The following is a 20,274-nucleotide window of genomic DNA, read 5'->3' as shown; positions in this document are numbered from 1 at the left end:
TTGCTGTCTTTAACATCTGTCGGCTTCCTAACTTTCCCAGCCAAGACAAAACGCAGAGTAAAGAACACGTACACCTTGTTGCGAGCGAAGTGGACCAGGTATAACACCAGTGTTGGTAATTGTTCTAGGACCTGATGACGAAGAACAAGCAGCGGAATTGGCGACGATTGCTGGCCGGTTGCTTGGTCGGCGTGGTCGTGCTCGGCTTAGTCATCGCGGCGACAATTCTTCTAACCGGAAGCCCGGATTCCTCCGGCTCGAGAACGCCAGCCGCACCTGGTATTTCTCTTGAAGAATGGCTGGCGGGCTCGTTATCTCCGAAGAGCTTCAACGGCACGTGGATCAGTGGTAAATATCTTATATTTCTTCCACGGCCCGTGAAATACTACTCGTTCTCTGGATCGTTTGGCGAAAAATTGCGGGTAGACCGCGCGCGACGCTTGATTTCGCCAGATGCGGATTATTCCTTCCACAATAAAAATATCTCATATCGCTGCATTATGGAAAATCAGCTTTTCTAAAGAACAGACATAGCTCCTGTTGGCCCAAGATTGCGTCTTCTTCAGATTTAGCAAAAGATATTTCCTTTTGTTGACGAGCATTAACGTTACCATGCGTTAGACTCTAGGTTTTCAGTTTGTATCTTAGGCGTTCTATGGAAGATTAGCCGTTCAGGAGAACATTTTTCTCGCTTTCTGGACCAAGATCGCATCTTTTTCAGTTTCACTGCAGCATATTTCTTCCGGTTGATGAGGATTACTGTTACCACGCATTGGATTTCGCGTTTTCAATTTATAAGTTAGGTGCCTTATAGTAGATTAGCTTTTCCGAAGAGAATTCTTCCGGGTTTTTCGACCAAGATCGCATTTTTTTAGTTTCAGTAAATGAGAATAGAGATTGCTAAAACTATGAATTCGATCTTGGTTTATTAATCCGTATGTTATGTGCTACATGGAAGATTAGGTTTCTGAGAGAGGTGGAATTTCTGTGGGTTTCTGCGCGAGAATTGGACGCTTTTCAGTTTCAATAAAAGATGCTTCACTATGCTTTAGATTTTGCATTCTCAGTCTGTCTTTGTCATTATCTTTAGTGGAGACTTTTAGTACTAATTAAATATTGAATTAAATATTACAACTTTTGTGGAAGATAATTTTCTACAAATATAATCAAATTTCTTGGATCTCAGCCAGCGTAAGAAAGCCGTTTTGCTGGGGAGATGAATTATAATGAGGTGCGTAAAGCATAAAGTGACCTTTGCTTTCGAAATCAAGCGAAAAATGACTGGTCAATTTATCGTAATAGAAATTCTAAATATAACCGATCATAGCGTATAGCCTCGTCAAAGTGCGTCAGTCTCCACTGTTAAAAATAAAACTTCGTTTTAATTCCCTTCGAAAATGTCATTTCAGTCTCGTTTCAATTTCATCTTGAAATTTCCTTCTAATGAAATTTTATTATCTAGTATTTTGGATCGGAGTTCCGATCAAATTTCCTACTAGATGAATAAAATCACATAGACAGATAAAGAAGTAAAATAGAAGGAGAGAATAGAGAATGCAGACCTTCAGGAAGCGATGGAACGCTTGGAAGTTGGGATATAGTGGCTCAATCGAGGTTGCTGCCAATAGTGTGCTCTATAGATGCGAAATACTCGTCCAGAAGCTTGACGTCGTATAGGGATACGACACTGTTCCATACTTGGTACTAACCTAAAATATCTATGGGTCATTTAGTGACCCCATTGACACTTCAACTTTAACTTTTCATCCTCACCACAACCTTCCATCGCACTGCCTACACGACACAAGAACACGAGCAGAATATTTCTTATTATTACACGATACTATCAGAGTGCTATGGAATCCTTTCACTGTAAAGATGCAATCTTTTGATCGAAGTGTGGCGGATGATGTATAGATGTTTGGTATAATCAAATAACAAGAATGATTACTGTTGCAACCATCAATTGTATTTCGAATAAATATTTAAATAGATGATAGCGTCGAATAGACGTTCGTACAAAATGTTTAACAAGATAGAATAAGTCGGTCGCGGATAACTGATAATAACTCGTAGATACTCGCACGTCTCGATAATCGCTCAATTGATTACTCGTAATTATTGCTTCGCTCGCGATCGTGTCGGGGGGAGTCGAAAGATTCAAATTTGATTTGGAACGACGGTTGCCCTCAGCGGCGATATTGTTTTCGCCTGAGGATAATGTCGCGCTAATTTTGTATGTCGAGGCGGTATCCTTAATCCGAGGCACAACAACAACATGAGTCGCCTCGTCCTATGACTCATGCGTCGCCACAGAAGTCTCTGTTTTCCAAAAAAAATTCGAAAAAATTAGAAAGAAAGAAATAGGAAGAAAAGAGAAACGTTAATTATCGTCATTGCTTATGTTGATCTTATCCGATTCACGCAGAAGTAAGCCAACCTTTATCAGCTGAAATTTAAATCTGTCTTTAAATTCTAATGTACATTCCTCCCATTCCCTTCATTTCGTATGATAAAAGCAACACGAAATTTATATGAAACGATCTACGTTTAAATTAATTACATCGATATTGTTAGAGGTTTGTTAATTATCTCTACAGAAATCAGAGTTAATTTCTTCGATAGACATGACTCAATTTGAAAAAAGCGAGTTGAAAAACTCTTGTAGAAAACACTGCAAGTGTCAAGAAACAAGCTCTTGAGGAGGGGGAGAAAACTTGTGCATTAATGCAGTTGAAATCCTTGGAAAAGGAAAGTGTATCTGTAAGAAGTGTTGAATGTGCCATCTCTTAGTCGCAAAGAAAACTCAGTGTCTCATTCATTTGGATAGCTGGCATCCGTCTAAATAGACAAAAGTCAAGAAGCGATTAACCAACGTTTCTATCGGCGCTTGTATCTTCCTCCGCAGAAGCGACGTAGTTCAACCTCCAGCGTTATTAATCAACTGATTAAGTTAACAGCTAACTAGCTGTTCCTGACGAGTATACTCGTCACGAAGAAATGCTACTATTTCGTGTTACGACGAGTATACTCGTCGTGGAAACAAAGTAGTTACAATTTACCGTTTATATATCAATTTAGTAATCCTAAATTTATCTAAATTTAGAATTGCGATAAATCCCAATAAATCGTAAGAAAATTAAGAAGCAAAACAGTAATTTCATTATATTTTTATTTCGAGGTGGTGTTTGGTGTAGGGTTCATTTATGCAAAGAAATACTTGGCTTACCACTGACTTTCTCGCTTCGCTGTTAAAGCTCGAACGTTTCTTTTGTTCGATTCGTTTCTTCTGTCGGCCCCCAACGGCCACAAATACTTTGCGTTCGACGAGTATACTCGTCATCGCTTACTTTCTGCGATTCCACGCTTCTCAAAGTGATCGCAATAACTAACTGGTTTGACGTGTTATTGGATGTACTGCGTTAAATAATCATTCGGTGTTTAGGTGAACAATATTTTTATTAACAAGCGTCTTCTTTTGATCGCGTATCGCTCTCGGTTTCGCTAGTCAATCTCGCTGCCGATTACAATTCGACTGTATTTCTGATTCGATTCTTTTCTTTTATTACCTCACAATATCCTCAGCATCCACGCGTTTGTTAGGCGTCCACGACACGCCTTCTTCTCGAACGTTCCGCGGAAGGACCATTGGGATATTAATGGTTTTTATATAGTTTTCACCGAAGCAATTAAATCCCATTCGAATTCTATATCACGGTATTCTCGTCGCTACGTGGAACATTTCCCAATAAAAGATCCAAGTTTCTCGATTTTGGCAGCCACAGTATTTTCTACGAGCGCTGTTCGATCGATCCTGCTCTCGAATCCGTATATATTCATAAGTAACGCGTACATTCAAACAAGTACGCGTTAATTCCCTGACGCGTATTCTACTCGGAATGCTATTGGGTTGGTAACTAAATAGTTGCGGATTTTTTCATCAGGTGGTATTGGCGAAAGCCGCAATCACTTAGTTGCCAACCCAATATATCCGATTTCCACTGCTCCGCAGTGTGAAATTTCTAACGATGTAACGACGGAGACATCGGTTGGCGAGAGATCGCCGGCCGAAATCTCGATTAATCGGCGAAATCTTTATTGCGGTTGTCGGACGCAGCAGTTTGCAATCGGGGGAATTTGACGTAGGTAGTAATTAGCAAGCGAGGGATCATGGATCTGGCGAGAGAGTCGTCCCTTGCTGCGAGAGGCTCAGGCTATTGCCGCAAATTGAGGGTTTCGATGCCGGTTGTATCTAGCGTGCGCGTCCTGTGTACCGGATGGCACGACGTTAATTTCCCTCTGCTTATACGAGCCTATCGATTTGAGCCATTACGTATGGCAAACATCATTTTCAACAATCACTGAATTACCGCCTTGATGAGCGGCTGGTCACGTAGCGGAATTAATCACGGCGCTATTTTTTTTTTCCTTCCATTACCCGTCGCTCGCGAACCCGAAAATCCCAGCGGAGAATGCGCGACAAAAAACAACCAACCCTCTTCCGTGATTGTCGTGACGTAGTTTTCTGTTTTTCGCGTTTGTTTTTCTTAACCCCTTGATACAGGCTGTATCCTGCGTACAGTCGCTTGCTTTTCTAATAAATTGGTAGCGTTTCTAAAACGAAAGTAAGATGGAAACGAGGGATTTTCATAGGCGAAGATAACGAAAACTGAGTTTAAGTAACATAACGCTTCACGTGGCTCCACTGAAATAAGAAAAAAATATTATACGTATTTAGTATACTATATTTTATTATTAGTATTGTACTGTACTTACTATACCAATAGATATAGTGCAATAAACTTAACGGAATAAATGAAACTTTTGCGTATAATTTAGAGTTTCGTTCGTAATTAGTAGAATTCCGTGTTATCGCGCGAGAAGCAGAAAATTTTGGCGAGGATGGGTTTTGTTGCGAGACGTTCGATCGGTCGTCGTAGAAGCGGATCGATGATGGAGATTTTTTGGTGATAAAGGAACGGAACGAGTTTGCAGGTATTGTTCTCGAAGAATGAAATAAACGGGTCAGTGGTTCATCGATGGAAAAGAAATGAAAACTTTGTTGCACCCGCGCGGTGACTGGCACCTTTCAGCGGAAACGATGTTTTCTTTTGGCCAACCATCGCATTGTCTCGTTCGATGTTTCACGGAAAAACGAAATCGAGTTTCTAGCAACTCTGAGATATAGCGAACGAAGGGAATATCGAAAGATACGAGTTTGTATATTTTTAGAGATTTTTACACCCTTTTGCAAGATATTCGTCGAAAGGACAGCGATGATACGTTGAAAAGAGGCGAGAAGGATAAATAAAAGTAGAAAAATATACGAAATATCGAATGTGAAGTACTCGTGATATTCGATCGATAAAGTTTATCTATATATGCGATTGACTGTGTTCGTGAAAATGTGAATTTCCGCGAATATTCGTAGTCCACTTATACTCAACCAACGGACAATAAGTATAATATTAGAACGAAGATAATGGGTTGAAGAAACGATGGGAGGAAAACGAGGAAGGAAAATAGTCTTAGAAAAAGCATGTTTCAGAACTACGAGAAGATCGACGACTCTCGTGAACGAAACGAGCGTAATAAATAATAGTAGGTATTAACGCTTCGAACGATAACATCTCTAAAATATATTCCTCTGAATAGAAGAGACACAGAAAGAAGCTAAATGTTCCCTTATTTAAGAGAAAACTGATATAATCGATATAAATTTTTAATTTCGTAACTATAGACGTTTTTGGTTAATGAAGGATCTAATTAACAGTTAAAGTTAACGATAATTAGAAAATGACGATCTCTAAAATCTTTCTGTTAAAACTTCTCGTAATAAATTAAACGTTTCAGACAAATATCGATATCTTGCACTTCACAATGCACATTCGAACCTGCCGATGTTCTCCAATTTCCAATTTTAATCTTCCAATTCGGAGAAGTACAAAGATCGCTACTTGCTTACTCTTCAAGTCTTTCTGTTAAAACTTCTCGTAATAAATTAAATGTTTCAGACAAATATCGATATCTTGCACTTCACAATGCACATTCGAACCTGCCGATGTTCTCCAATTTCCAATTTTAATCTTCCAATTCGGAGAAGTACAAAGATCGCTACTTGCTTACTCTTCAAGTCTTTCTGTTAAAACTTCTCGTAATAAATTAAACGTTTCAGACAAATATCGATATCTTGCATTTCATAATGCACATTCGTACCTGCCGATGTTTTCCAATTTCCAATTTTAATTTTCCAATTCGGAGAAGTACAAAGATCGCTACTTGCTTACTCTTCAAGTCTTTCTGTTAAAACTTCTCGTAATAAATTAAACGTTTCAGACAAATATCGATATCTTGCACTTCACAATGCACATTCGTACCTGCCGATGTTTTCCAATTTCCAATTTTAATTTTCCAATTCGGAGAAGTACAAAGAACGCTACTTGCTTACTCTTCAAGTCTTTCTGTTAAAACTTCTCGTAATAAATTAAACGTTTCAGACAAATATCGATATATTGCATTTCATAATGCACATTCGTACCTGCCGATGTTTTCCAATTTCCAATTTTAATCTTCCAATTCGGAAAAGTACAAAGATCGCTACTTGCTTACTCTTCAAGTCTTTCTGTTAAAACTTCTCGTAATAAATTAAACGTTTCAGACAAATATCGATATCTTGCACTTCACAATGCACATTCGAACCTGCCGATGTTCTCCAATTTCCAATTTTAATCTTCCAATTCGGAGAAGTACAAAGATCGCTACTTGCTTACTCTTCAAGTCTTTCTGTTAAAACTTTTCGTAATAAATTAAACGTTTCAGACAAATATCGATATCTTGCATTTCACAATGCACATTCGTACCTGCCGATGTTTTCCAATTTCCAATTTTAATTTTCCATTTCGGAGAAGTACAAAGATCGCTACTTGCTTACTTTTCAAATGTTTCTGTTAAAGCTTCTCGCGACAAGACGATTATGTGAAAGCTCGCAACATTTTGGCAATTTGCATTGTTCAGCCTGAGACATGGAAGACAAAAAAACGTAAAGGGATCGCCACTTCCTTAACCTTTGAATGTTTCCAGCAGGGTAATCGATGATCTCGATTTATTTTGGGATTGGCGATCTCCTTTGTTTCCGCCGTCCGCAAACGGAGAAGCTTTCGGCCAAGTTTGACGCCGCACCGTTCCTAGACGCTGTTCGAACCATTGTTCCGTACGTTCTCGTAGAAACTTCACTTTCATTGCCCTCCGCTAGACGTGGCTCGTTCCCCGGCACAAAGATTCCATTCGGTGAATTAATTTCAGTCCGGGCTCTGTGTTACCAACTTAGATGTTTTCCCTTTGAATGTGGACGACTGTGCCGCCAAGGCACATCAATTTTCGAGCATTTCAGGTTGAAAAACCAGAAGTGCACGCTCCAACGCTTCCTCTTCCAACAAGAACCGCTTTGTGAAACGTTGAATCGCCAAAGGGTGTGGAAAAAACGAGGGGAAGTAAGAACAGCACTAATTGAGCTGTTCACGAGAGTTGAAAGTAGTTTTAACTAAACGGTGAATATTTATAGAAATTTATATTTTTGCCAACACAAACGAGCAGCTTCCGCGAACATTCGTTTTATCCACCGTATATCTTGACAAAATGGTATATTTTGATTATAGTTTCATACATTTTTGCGTACAGCTCAAGTCGATTTATCGGTTTATGCAAACCGAAGATGATCCTTACGATGGACGATTTACCGAATATATTTCTAAACTTCTATTGGTCAAGCGTAAGCTTTCGTGTAATGCGACGTACCATTTATGCGAACGAATGTTATTATTTAGAAATTTTTTCCTTAATCTTCCCGTCTGATATCCGAGTATCAGCAGCGATCGAATTCCAAATCCGGTTATTTGAAGATTAACTGCAATTATGTGAATGAATAAACAGCGAAGTAAGGGAGAACTAACGATCTCCCATTATCCGACTGATCCAGTTATCCGATACGTCTTGTCCCACGACCGTGTCGGATAAATGGAGTTTTACTGTACTGTACTGTACTCCGATATTCCGTGTATTCTGTGTATTTTTCCACCTTTATGTTTCCCATGAATGCACAAACGTCGAATTAGTTACAACTAAAGCACGGGTTTTTTTTATACGTTCGTAGAAAATTTGAAAGTGCGAAATTGTATAAAACGCGCATAACATATATATATATATATATATATATATATATATATATATATATATATATATATATATATATATATATATATATATATATATAAAGAAGAAAAAGAAATACGAAGTATTCAACGTATAAAGTTTCTTCTGCAATTACTTGGTACGCGAAACAATTTTCCACGGAGATTCTACCTTGTTAACTGTATTTTGAAAAATACGAATTTCCAAAAAAATCCGCAATCATAGAAAAATCTAGCGTTACAACTCCACTTTCTGAAATTTTTCGAACTTCAGTGCCAAAGCACTTGCGCGTTGCGCTGATTCATGCCTGCCTTGTACGATTTCATCGATGTTCTTCGCTTTTTCTTTCGAGGAATCAAGCGACGTGACAAGCAAACGATTCAATCGAGGAAGAGAAAGAAACGTTGTCATATTTCATTCAGCGTTTAATTTGTCCAGAGAAGTTGTCGAGCATCAATCATACTTTCATTAGAGGTTTGCACGGTAGATGGAAAGGTTTGTGATTAGCCACGCTCGATGAAACACGGTGTCGTTGCACAACTGGTAATCGGTAGTTCACGCGGACATTATGTACTTAGGAATCGTTTCTTTCCTCCTGTGAGTTAGAATGATTATTGGCAAATTACTTTGCCAATTGGAGCCTGTCAGAGTTTTTCGTCTCGGTGCTACGATTGAGGGAACTTTTCGTCAAGTTTGTTTGGCTTCACTTGAGCTGCATATTCTCTGCAGTCGCGTACACTCTACGTCACGAGAAACATTTTAATTTCATCAGATTTGGTGGATGAAAAATGAAGCGAGCAAACGGAAGTTGTACCGCTTTGCGTTTCTTCTCCTCTTTCATACGCAAGGTTTCATAAAATTCAAGTTAAAACATCGTTTAAATTCTGCGTTGTGCTGTCTCGTTACAAGAGTCGCGTAACTATGTAAAGCAGTTTTATCGAATTAAATGATTATTAATTAGCCGACCATTTAACAACGAGCAAATATTATTTACCATTTAGCTTATAACTTTTAATCAATCAAGCTTTCTAACAAATTATTCGATTCTGCATATTCTGCGCTATTTATTAATTACTCAAGCATTTAGCAGTGCAAGAATATCTTTTCCCTTTCTCTCTCATACGCCAAATTCTACAAAATTAAAGTTGTAGCGTCGTTTAAATTCTCCATCGTGCTGTCTTTTTACAAGAATCGTGTAACTACGTAAAGCAGTATAATTTTTAGTTTTTAATCGTTGATTAGCCGACCATTCAATAGCCAAGAAATATTATTTACCATTTAGCCTATAACTTTTAGTCGACCAGGCTTTCTAACAAATTATTCGATTCTACACGTTCTTGCGCATTTACGGTATACATTTAGAAAAGAAACGAATCGATCGATGAAGACGAGGACGAGAAATAATCGATGGTGTTGCGCGTTGCATAATCGATCCGCAAAGGTTGCTGCATCCTGTGGAGAGACGCAGTAGCGACTGTCACGTGGTGTGGTCCGCATGCCGCCACGTAACAAGTGATACGAATCGTTGTGGACAAAATTTTCTGGTTGGAAAGGAGACAAGCAGAGACAGCAAGGTTTCTGGCAAGTTGCCTGAGAGACACGAGAGGCAATCATGACAAGGCAGTGAGGCCATCAGGTATTGGCCGAAGGAAGGAAGGCTGATCATTTTAGAGAGCGGGGCTACTTCTTGAAAGTTAAGTGTCAGCCGAAGGTATTTTCTTGGCCAACTTCCTCTATCCTTTTCCGTTTTATTTTTCCAAAAGAATTCCCTTATCAGATTACGTTCGATCAGCGTAGCCTGTAGTTTCACGTAGCTCGGTCGACTCAGTGAACCGATCAAGTCGATACTTTGAAAGCTTTCGATGAGATTACCGATCGTTGCATTCTTTAAGGCCTCTCACCCTTGTTATTCTAGCTATTCGCGTTGCGTTATTTATACCGTCTTCAGCCGTTGCGACTTTATTCTCATCGGCGATCCGTTGTTGTCCGAAGGTGAATCCGTGCGAGAACAAAAAGGAAACTCGGGCGTAGTCGTGGCTTAGCTTTTTCGCCCGAAATATTTTCCGCGGACGTGTGATTTATGCAATATCTCTGGCTCGGCTTCTCCATATTTCACGTTGTTGAAGTGTATTGTGCGTCGCGGCAGGCTTTTGAAACGCGAGCTTCGGCGGCCGACGGAATCCACGGTTCTCGTTGAAATTTCACGTGAATTCCACTCGGATAAACTTTGTTTCCTCCGGCGTTATCAGGTATCGTAATTCTGCCATCGAATATTATTTTCCTCGAGGAAATTGCACGTTCACGCGTTTATAGGAGATTTAGCCAGCAGCGGCTACGAAAGGTACTCGTACGAGCAGCTGTACCTTCGTTTCTCAATGAAGCGGCTCCGCGCATTCTGTTTTCATAGTTCGCGCTTTTTCAGCTACGATACAGCGCGATACCCGATTTAACGTAACTTGAATTTAATTAATTAGTAAATTCTATAATAAATACTTCTCGTGGCCATTGGATATGTTTAGAGAAAATCTAGTTTAGAGAAAGGACTGTAGCTACAATTGGGGAAAGCCACTCGACCGCGTAATTTCTAAGAAGAAGGAAGAATTTTAAGCGTTCTTGTAATAAAGAATGTTATCTTGAGGAGGAGTCAAATTTGCTAAATATATATTTAATTCGAAGTAACCGTATAAACTCTACTTACCGGAGGCTTTAATCTGTTTCGAGAAAGAAATTTCGGTAACTTTATGGGATAATGAGCCTCTTTATGCAACAATAACCGAAGGAGAGGGTTATTTAGCGAAATAAACGGAGCTCGTTATCGGTGTAACGAATCAAAGAGTTTCACACGGGTCAACTTCTAAGGAACCTTAATTAACCGATTCTTAATTAACTGATAAACTTACCGTAGACTATATGGAAGATGGAGGCGCATCTTGGCACAGCTTTATAACTTTATATCACCGATGTTTATCGAGAAGTACGCAACCTGTGCCTGGAAAAGCTTTATCGTTGCTTTACGACGCAGCTAGAATTTAAAATTCTACAAACATAGATAAAACCCAAGTAGAGATTTATTTTACCTACCGAACGTCGCCATAAATACTATTTTTTATATGTTTGCACATTACGATGTAAACTAACGTTCGGACGAGATCCATCGTTATCCTCGTATCCACGCGTTTGTATTTATTTTCAACAACTTTCCCATCATTTCTCGGTATCGAACAGTGTTCGTTCCTTGGCAAACTCTCCTAAGGTTTCTACGTGAATCTTTCGACTCCGATCGATACCAAAGACGATCATCTTTTTCAACATCCTCCTTTCTCACGAACGCGTACAGATCCATAGTCTAACAAAGTATAACTACGATTATTAATCGGTAAATTAGCGGGCAGTAGCGTGCTACTCGGCTAAAACAGAAACGTGCAAACACGCCTCTCACATTTTGCGACCTGCTGCGTGCGAGAAACAGGCATCGTAACGCGGCATAAGTTAAAAGAGACGCGTCCCGTGGCCGAGTTCGTCGGCGATACGCAAAAACGCGAAACAGGCAAGTTCGCAAACAGGCCGACAGCAGTTTGCGAACAGTTCGTCGTAGGGGCGCGTGCAGAACCCGCCGCGCAACCCTCTTTGGCTCGACACAAAGAAGGCATTTGCGAGCTATTTCTTTGATCTTATCGCCGGGACTGAAGTGGCCGTAAAAACGTGCCGGTCGGATAGCGACCGGCAGCCAAGTTAGTTGGAAGCTGTTCGAGCAACTTGTCGCCCAACCGCCCTCGCTTCTCCGCGTGTCTTTCGAGGGCAAAGTACCGCACCAGCTTCTCGAGCGGTCGTCTCCGAAACGACACGAGTGAATCAACCGATCCAGACACTCCGGTCACCGTGTTTTCTTGCTGTAACGTGATCAGATCCAGCTATAGCCTGTTAAGGGAGCCGAGCGTTTGACGCGAATCTTTTTGTGAGAGACGTTGCAATTGTTTGGGAGTAGTTTTGATACGAAGGCTAAGGGAAGAACACGATGGTAGTCGTGTTTTCTACCCGAGAGCGATTTGAACATGATCGAAGAGTCAGATCTCTGAAGGATTAGTTATGGTGCCCCTTAATGGATGGCAACGAGACAGCGTCCTTGTTCGCGGTGCGTCTGTAGCTCGTCCTATTGGGCAAATAGGGTACGGTAGATATAGCGCCAGAGTCGAAATATGTGCGCCGCAGGATATTTATATTTCTGTTTCTTTATCTGTATCGTATTTGTCTTGTGTTTCTAGTCTCGCGTATATTTCTTTTCTTTTTGTACTTCTCTTCAGGAATTCTCGTAGCAGGCACTTCGAAATTTGTAATATTTTAGACGCAGACTGCCGATATTTATACAGATTTGTATCTTTAAAAATATAATTAATAAGAAGGTTGAATCGAGACTGAAAATTTTAGATATTTATCTCTATTTAGATATACATTTTGGTATATTATTTACACGCTGCGCAGCCCTCCATGTTCTCAGAAAAATTCTAGAACTCAGTATGCTTTGTCAATCGAAAATTGTTTCTTGTTTGCTACTCGAGCTACAGAACTTCTTCAACTCGTCGGCTACTTTCAAAAGATCAGGTTATCTTCACTTTCCATTAGTTTTCAGATGTGTGAAAAACTAACGACGAGTGCAGTACAGATCAGTTTGGTTTCCTAGAAACTCGATTGTCCTACAGCTTCTCTGAACAGGGCGCTACATTCTCGAATCTCCAAATAAGATCGTAAACGTAGAAGAAACATCCGGCGATAGAAACTTTTCCGATCAACCCATTGAATTCCAGATACGCGCGACGAGCTATTTGGACGAGCAAGACGCGACATAAATCGCTGTGAAACAAAATAGCGGGCCGGTGCAACTGTCTGTTCGACTTCACCGAAGCTTTTGAAACGTTTTCAAAACGATATCCTCTTGATGGAAGGAAGCAGTGGCTTTATAAAAAGGGGAAAAAATTATTCGCGTTTCGCTGGCGGTAGTATCCGAATAAATCTTGCGACAATCCCGACTGTTTCAATGCCGGCGAACCGCATAGAACCGGTAGAACACAACGGGAACGTGAATGCTGCGCGTCACGACGCGCAGAATGCTACGTGTCTTTCAGAATTCCGCAAAATTCGCGGAACAGAGAAGAGAACGGGACGCGAGAACAAGGGGCCTGCGTGGGAAAAATAAAAGTTACGATGACGGAGACGTACGTTCCAAATGTTAGGATATTCTGGCAAGACGAGTAAACTCGACGAATCGTCTTGGGAGATTATGGAGTTAGGAAACACTTTATTTTATTATTATTTATTATTTTAACGTTGAAACTTTATTCGGTCGGGAACTTTCATCTTGTTGGAGCTCTAACGCGATTGAACGGGGCTGTCTAAAGGAGCAAAACGTTATTGGGAAAAGCGTCTGGCGAACTATCGCGAGTATTTTTAATTTCATATTAAATGGAAATCTAAACGTGAAAATGGCAGTGGCGAAGATTTTGAGAACTCGAATATGGCCACATATGTTTCGACTTTTAAAAGCATCGTGCTTTTAGTTTCGTAATTAATTAAGTTGCAACTTTATTCTCTGCCACGATGCGTTTTTATGGCTTGGAAAAGTATAACGAATTTTGCATAACAACGAACACAGAACAGAATTTTATGTGAACTAGCAGCGGTCCGAGTTACACCGCTTACAACTCTGCCACTCTTGATTACTCTCTTACCCGTCAACGTGACGCAAAAAGAGCGTGAAAGAAAAGTTCGCCACATACACGCGTCCCTCGTGTAACGCTTATATTCTGAAAAAATGCCGTGTTAGGCGAATCCGTATCACGCGAAACGAATGCGGAAACGATGGTTAACTTCTCACAACTTGACGAAGGTACACGCGTTATTTCTTCGTAACCGAAAGAAGTAGGTTTATTAAAACGATCGGTAGTTAATTTTGAGCATCGATTATCGATGCTATTTATATCAGCTATAAAAAGTGTCACCGACTTTCTGTTTGAAAAAGTTGGAGCTGCTGCTTTCCTATAGCAAGCAAACTTTCCAGTGTACTGAATGATACGACTAAATGACAAAGATACGATCGTACGAATTAAAACCTCGATATTCGACGAATAAGAACGTCGATATTCGAAAATTCCACGCGCAAACGAGACAACGGGATCATCGAACGCCAGTGTTTGCACTTAAAAAGTCTCTGTACATTTCTACAATTTCTCACACTTGCAAATCTCAGTAGAACAGAATCCTATTAGGGGACTACGTTTTACGGAGTCTCGTTAAGACGAATCCGTGTTGCAAGAATACCGTATTATGCGACAGATACGTGAACTTCGATTTTCTCTATTCGACATCGCAGTGTCGTTAACAGGGGACACCCTGTATACGGCGCACAGCCGCAACGCTCTCGCGATACGATGAATGGATCGTTGAACAGATTTTACAAACGTGGATGTGAAGAGATTCGTATAGATTCGGCCTCGAAAACTTTGGCGAGGGTCGCACGAGCGATATTTTAACTTCCTTCAAGTCCCGATTGGAACACTTGTCACGCGTGACCCAGTGTATCATCGCGTCGATCGGAGCCGCTGTCTAACGCCTTAGTTCCCGTCGTTCTGTTTTTTAAACATATTTCCTAGCTAGACGACTGGTGTACCAGTTCTGGTTGTTTCGCCATTTTTGGATCAATAGAGTGCAATTTGTCAGGCGTTGGTAGACGCAAGGAATCAGGTCGTGGAGAGGGTAAGCGTGGAAAACAAAGAGGACGGGCGTTCGCCGAACGAAATAAATCGAAAATGTAAAATGAAATTTCGCCGGGGCTGAGCGCTCGTTTTCGGGAGGAAACGACTTTGAAAAATGGCCAGGCGCGCTCACCGAATCAGCTTCAGTGGTTCTCCGCGTTTCGTTGTCGCGTTTAGACTCAATAAGTTCTCGTTACGTTTCGCGGAATTAGTCGAAACACCCGCCTTGTTGACAATTTACTTTATCCCTGAAATTCCCTTTCCGCTTCCTTCGCGCCATTCCTTCCACTATTAGTCTCGGTTAAACGCAGTGGCGTAAATTATTTGTCCATTAGTCTCTTGGGTACGAGTGTTTTATTTTATAAAAGAGCGTCGCTTGTAAGAAAGATGGAATTTTGGAAGCTTGGAATCTCGCGAGGAAACACAATCTGCAAAAAGATATTTTCAAAGAGCGACGCTCATTTCACAGTTCGATACGAGCGCGCACGTTTCGTTTATCTAAACGTACAATGATCTGTTTGATGATTAAAAATTCCTAAGAAGCGCGGCTCTCGTAGCTTCGAAAAGCTTGAAAACGATGCATCGTTTCGACTCGGCCGGCAGAATTTCTTGCCTAATTTTTCTCCGGCCGATGTTTTCCTTTTGTTCAGTCAGAATCACCGAGCGTTCGCTAGAAACGAATGTAAATACGAAAGGAGAACGATGGTTGGCGAGAATGTTCGGTCTATGCGCAGTTCTTTTCCCCTTCTTCTTTCAATTTTTCTTCGGTTTTCGTTTTTCTATCTCCTTCTTCTTCTTCTTCTCTTTCTCCTCGCTTTTCATTCATTCAGAAACGATAGGAGACAGAGATAATCGCGAGATTCGTAGATTTCTTTTACGAACACGAAGATCACGTCAGGGTAAAGCGACGAGCACATTTTTCCTCATTTTAATACGTATTCTGTGGTTAAGCTGGAGGGTTCTAGCGCGACATAGTTGGAAATTAAATCTGTCACGCGCAAACACGCAATTATCGAGTCTTTTAAGTAAGTTTTTACGAGAACTAAAAATGCAATTATCGAGAGGCGTGGTATTTTAATGTGTCGGATATTGTAACGATATTTTGAATATTTCGAAGGTGATGAAGAAACGCTTGATTAACTGGCAAACCAAATATGATGATTTTAAACGCGATCATGTTCTTCCTTTTATATACGTGTCATTGTATTATTCGAAATATTCTGAAATTCCGTTAATATTCGTAACGAGACGCGACTGTCGTGTTTATATAAATCTGAATTATACACGCGAGTACGTAGAAAGCAGAAAATACGTGCAAGTATAGAGACGATGATGACGATGATGGTGCAGAGAGATTGTGTTTCAACAATCGAGCAGAAGGAAGTTGGGATGAAAACCGGTATCGTTTTGAACACGAACATTCGTGGGAAACCAGCTGTAAACTCATAAACGATATTACACCATAATTCGAACAGCAACGCTGAAAAATCATAGTCATTAATGGAGTGTATGTTGGAAATATTCGTAATAGAGAGGAGTTCTGCGGAGTAATTACGATATTCGGTTTGCTGATTAATATTTCATGATATAATTATACAGTACATTGTCCCGTATAGGAAATTGAGAGAATTTTATGCATGTACATTCAGCAAGTTAATTATACTACTTTCGTTTTGTCCAACTCTATCAGTGTTGCAATATGTTGAAACGTAACATAAGTACGTACAATTACAATGTTAACGCTTAACGGTTAAAGTATGCGTATAGAATGGAATTTGACCAATTAAAATACGACGACTAACAACAGCAACAAGAGAACGGGGAATTTGAAGTGGAAGTGGAAAGTACATAGTCAGACACGCGTTGCATCTGCTTATTTATCATACGTCGCGTTGCTCTAATTATAACTCATAATTCTGTGGTCGGGTAGCAAAACCTGGCGTACATCCTAATTGAGGTTTTGCTATTTGATCGTGAAATTATTAAAGAACCTGGAGATAGAGGAATCGTTGAGTAACAAAATAATTCTATATATAATTTCATCTTTGTAACTATATAAAAAATAATGAAAATTCTACAAATTCCATAGATGATAATTAAATTCCATAAACTATAAATAATTTAATGAACAATTACAAAGGCAATTACAAAGATCAGTTTCATCATGGCATAAATGTTCTTAAAAATCGGTTCAAACGCTCGCAATATTCTGTTATCGACAATAATTCCAAAGAATAAATTCATTGCGATTCGATGCATTTCTAATTGTACGATTAAACTACATTTTGCCAAAGATAGTTCACACGTACGCTATACTTTCCAGTATAACGATTAACATATAAAAGGAAATTCGTTGCAGCAGAAATTCAGTGCAGAATACTTGTCCGATTTTTCATCTCCGTTTTCATTCCCTTTCTCACCATTTTAGTCGGTGAAACTCTCTCTGCACATAGACGCGAAAGAGCTCGCCAGGGAAAAAGCCGAATTTCCGAAAAGACAAATATCCCCGCCATTTATCGTGAACGTTGGCCGTTGTGGCAAGAAATCGATGTTCGATACTCGATCGACATTCCCTCGATTTTTTCCTCGGCAACAGTTCGTGGACATTAACAGCGTGTGTCGTCGACACATGGCGAATCGGCCACGCTGTGCACGATGCGTCCAACGAGGGCAGCTACTGCTAAATACAGAGAGGCAGTGGCCACAATTTCGTCGTGGAGTCAGGTCGAATGGTGGCTGCGGTTCGGCCTACCGTGAAACTCTCATCAAGCACCATAATTACCACCATAGAGTACAACCTTCTTCCTCTCTTCTACCCGCTGACCAATCGCTGCTGCAAGGTGTATACCTAACTGCTGGTCTCCTTTCACTTTGTTCTCTTTTCCTTTCTTCGGCGAGTCGGAGAGCTGTCTGGAAAAAAGGATCCATAAAACACAACGATTGTGTAGTTTAACGACTTTTTCCAATATTTCAGTGGAGTCTCATTTTAAGAAATAGGAGAAGATCCTTTTTGATTTGATATTTCTTCGCTTTAATCCATTCATCGTTAGGGTTGAAGGTTTGTCGAAGGGATTAAGGTAGGTTTGATAATTTGTCTAAACTATATTCGAGTTCTAAGCGAATTAAACTCGGAATAAATCGTATTTTGATTTACTTTCACGAAATAAGGAGACATTAAAAAAATTTCCCACTTTCTTAGTAAAATAAGAAAGAGTTCGTTAGTTTCTCGAGCTAGCGAGATCGATAGACGTTGCTTTGGTGATAAAATGGAGCTTTTAAAAAGAAGGGGCGAAGTTAGATAGCCAAAACTGGCGAAAGTTACTCAACTGCATAATTACTTCGCATGTATGGAAACTTCCTAATGGATATCTTAAGAAAGAAGATGAAGTAACAGAGATGCAATGAAAGAATTGTCAAAATGGTAATAACCTGATTAAAGTAAAAATTGCAGTCGAAGAATTGGAAAGAAATTTCTTTTTCAAAGTACAAAATCAACCATAGTTTTCGACCGATCTGATAAATAGACAAAATCCAGTGTCTGATTGCAGCGCTGATCAGAGTCATTCGATATCACGCATCGTCAAACTTCCTAACGAAAGCCTGTAACACGTTGGAATCGCCTTTTATCCGCGTTCGTATCTCCATCGTCCGAAATCCAAGCAGTTTCCTGAACGGTGTCTTGAGAAAAACTAACAAGTAAGACTGGAATGGAGTTGTCGTCGTTAATTTTTGAGAGAGTGCAACTGGACCACGGTGTGGCGCCGGGAAATGTACGGCTTCCACAAAATCGATTGGCATTAATTTCACGTCCGTTCTCCCTGTAATTGCACCAGCCGAGCCGTTTCTTCCGCCGGTCGTACAGACCTGCAGATATATTTCCTCTGTTCGGTCTGATCGCGAAAGATGGCTCGGTTCGCCCGGCTATTTTTCATTGTTACTCCGAATCGTACACCCTCAACCCCTGCCTTCGCCTTCTCATCCCTTCGTTCCATTTTCGTGCACGATAATATTTAAAATAGACCGTGGATACTTAGGTAAATTCTAGAAGCGAAAATATCGGGTCGGCTGGGATCGAAGATATTTCTCGGGATCGAGTCGGGTTCCCCAAAGTATCTCGAGTAATTCGAGATTGTCGGGATTCTCGAATTACAAAATTAGATTTTTCGAGTTTCGAATATGGAGAGAAAATAACAAAGAGACGTGTGATAGATGTGAAAGATATAATATTTTTAAATTATGAAATGTCATATTTAAAATGTTTTTGCTCCCTACTCTGGCCTGTATAACTTTCCCAAATTTTCTCGGGAATCTTGACAATTTCGAATTACGAGATAATTGCGGGATCCTCGGAATCCGAAGTTGTGAGCTCGAGTCGGGTCGGCGCGTCGAAAGTTTGTCGATTAGGCTGTGCAGATACCTGAAATCGCGGGTACCTCAGGTACCTAATCTTCGGATCGGGTCGACCGGGATCCTGGAAGTTTGTCTGACATATAAATATGTTCGGGTAATTTCGAGTATCTGTAATTTTGCGTACCCGCGCAGCCCTAGTAATGCACATTTTTAAGGACAGAAGCAACAAGGTGAAAACTAAGCTGAGCTAATTATTATACCGATCATTGTATTTTCTATACTTTATTGTAATATTACGTGTATCCTATGCGTTTTTGAATTTTTATATTTCCCACGAATGCATGATAATCTACAGTCTGTATTATCGTAAAATCCGAGGCAATGAAAGTGGGAGGAAAATTTCCTCTATGTCAAATTCGAAGGTTTATCATATTTATTACGCTCGTTGAAAAACACGGGTTGAATTTAAAAATTCGTTTGTTCGGCTCGTTACGTCTGTAGGGACGCAGGGGTGCGGAATCCGGCCGCGTAAAATGATCGATTGCGCTACGAAAGCAGAACGTTTTTCGCTGTTTTGACGCGTGAAGAGCAACCGTGGTGTGGTATAATACCAGTGTTTCATGCTCTCGCTGAGAATTTGCATATATTTGAAAAAAGAGAAGAAAGTTTTTGCGATCATCAATGTACCGTTTGTTCTGCTATGAAGCTCCAATTTTCTTCCTTAAGGAAGACGCGTTTCTCTTCGTTCTTTGAAGTATCCTAAACGAACATCGTGCATATGAAGCGTCACTAAAATTGTACAATTAATCGACACTTATCGATTGATCGTAGTCGAGCGTCGGGAAATGGAATTTCACATTAATGTAGTGTTAGTGTGTAAGTTAGGATAAGCATTGCCGATAGTTTTCTGTTCAGTTTTAAAATCGTCGCGACGACGAGCTGGTGCTGGCCTTGTGAGTCACGTGGACTTAGGCCAAAAAATATGTACATG

The 20,274-nt window shown here is 40.2% G+C and overlaps 1 protein-coding gene across 3 annotated transcripts in view; it reads left to right on the top strand.

Moving 5' to 3' along the window:
* Positions 1–20,274, top strand: part of LOC139993526 (venom dipeptidyl peptidase 4) — a 317,337-nt gene that overhangs the window by 44,270 nt on the left and 252,793 nt on the right. For all 3 annotated transcript variants that reach the window (XM_072015337.1, XM_072015338.1, XM_072015335.1), the window contains one exon: positions 129–348. In XM_072015337.1, the coding sequence (XP_071871438.1) occupies positions 129–348 (220 nt within the window). The remainder of the gene's footprint in view (positions 1–128; positions 349–20,274) is intronic.

Source organism: Bombus fervidus, chromosome 13 (assembly GCF_041682495.2).
Source record: "Bombus fervidus isolate BK054 chromosome 13, iyBomFerv1, whole genome shotgun sequence".
Classification (NCBI taxonomy): Eukaryota; Metazoa; Arthropoda; class Insecta; order Hymenoptera; family Apidae; genus Bombus; species Bombus fervidus.
This window is presented reverse-complemented; position numbering and strand designations above follow the sequence as displayed.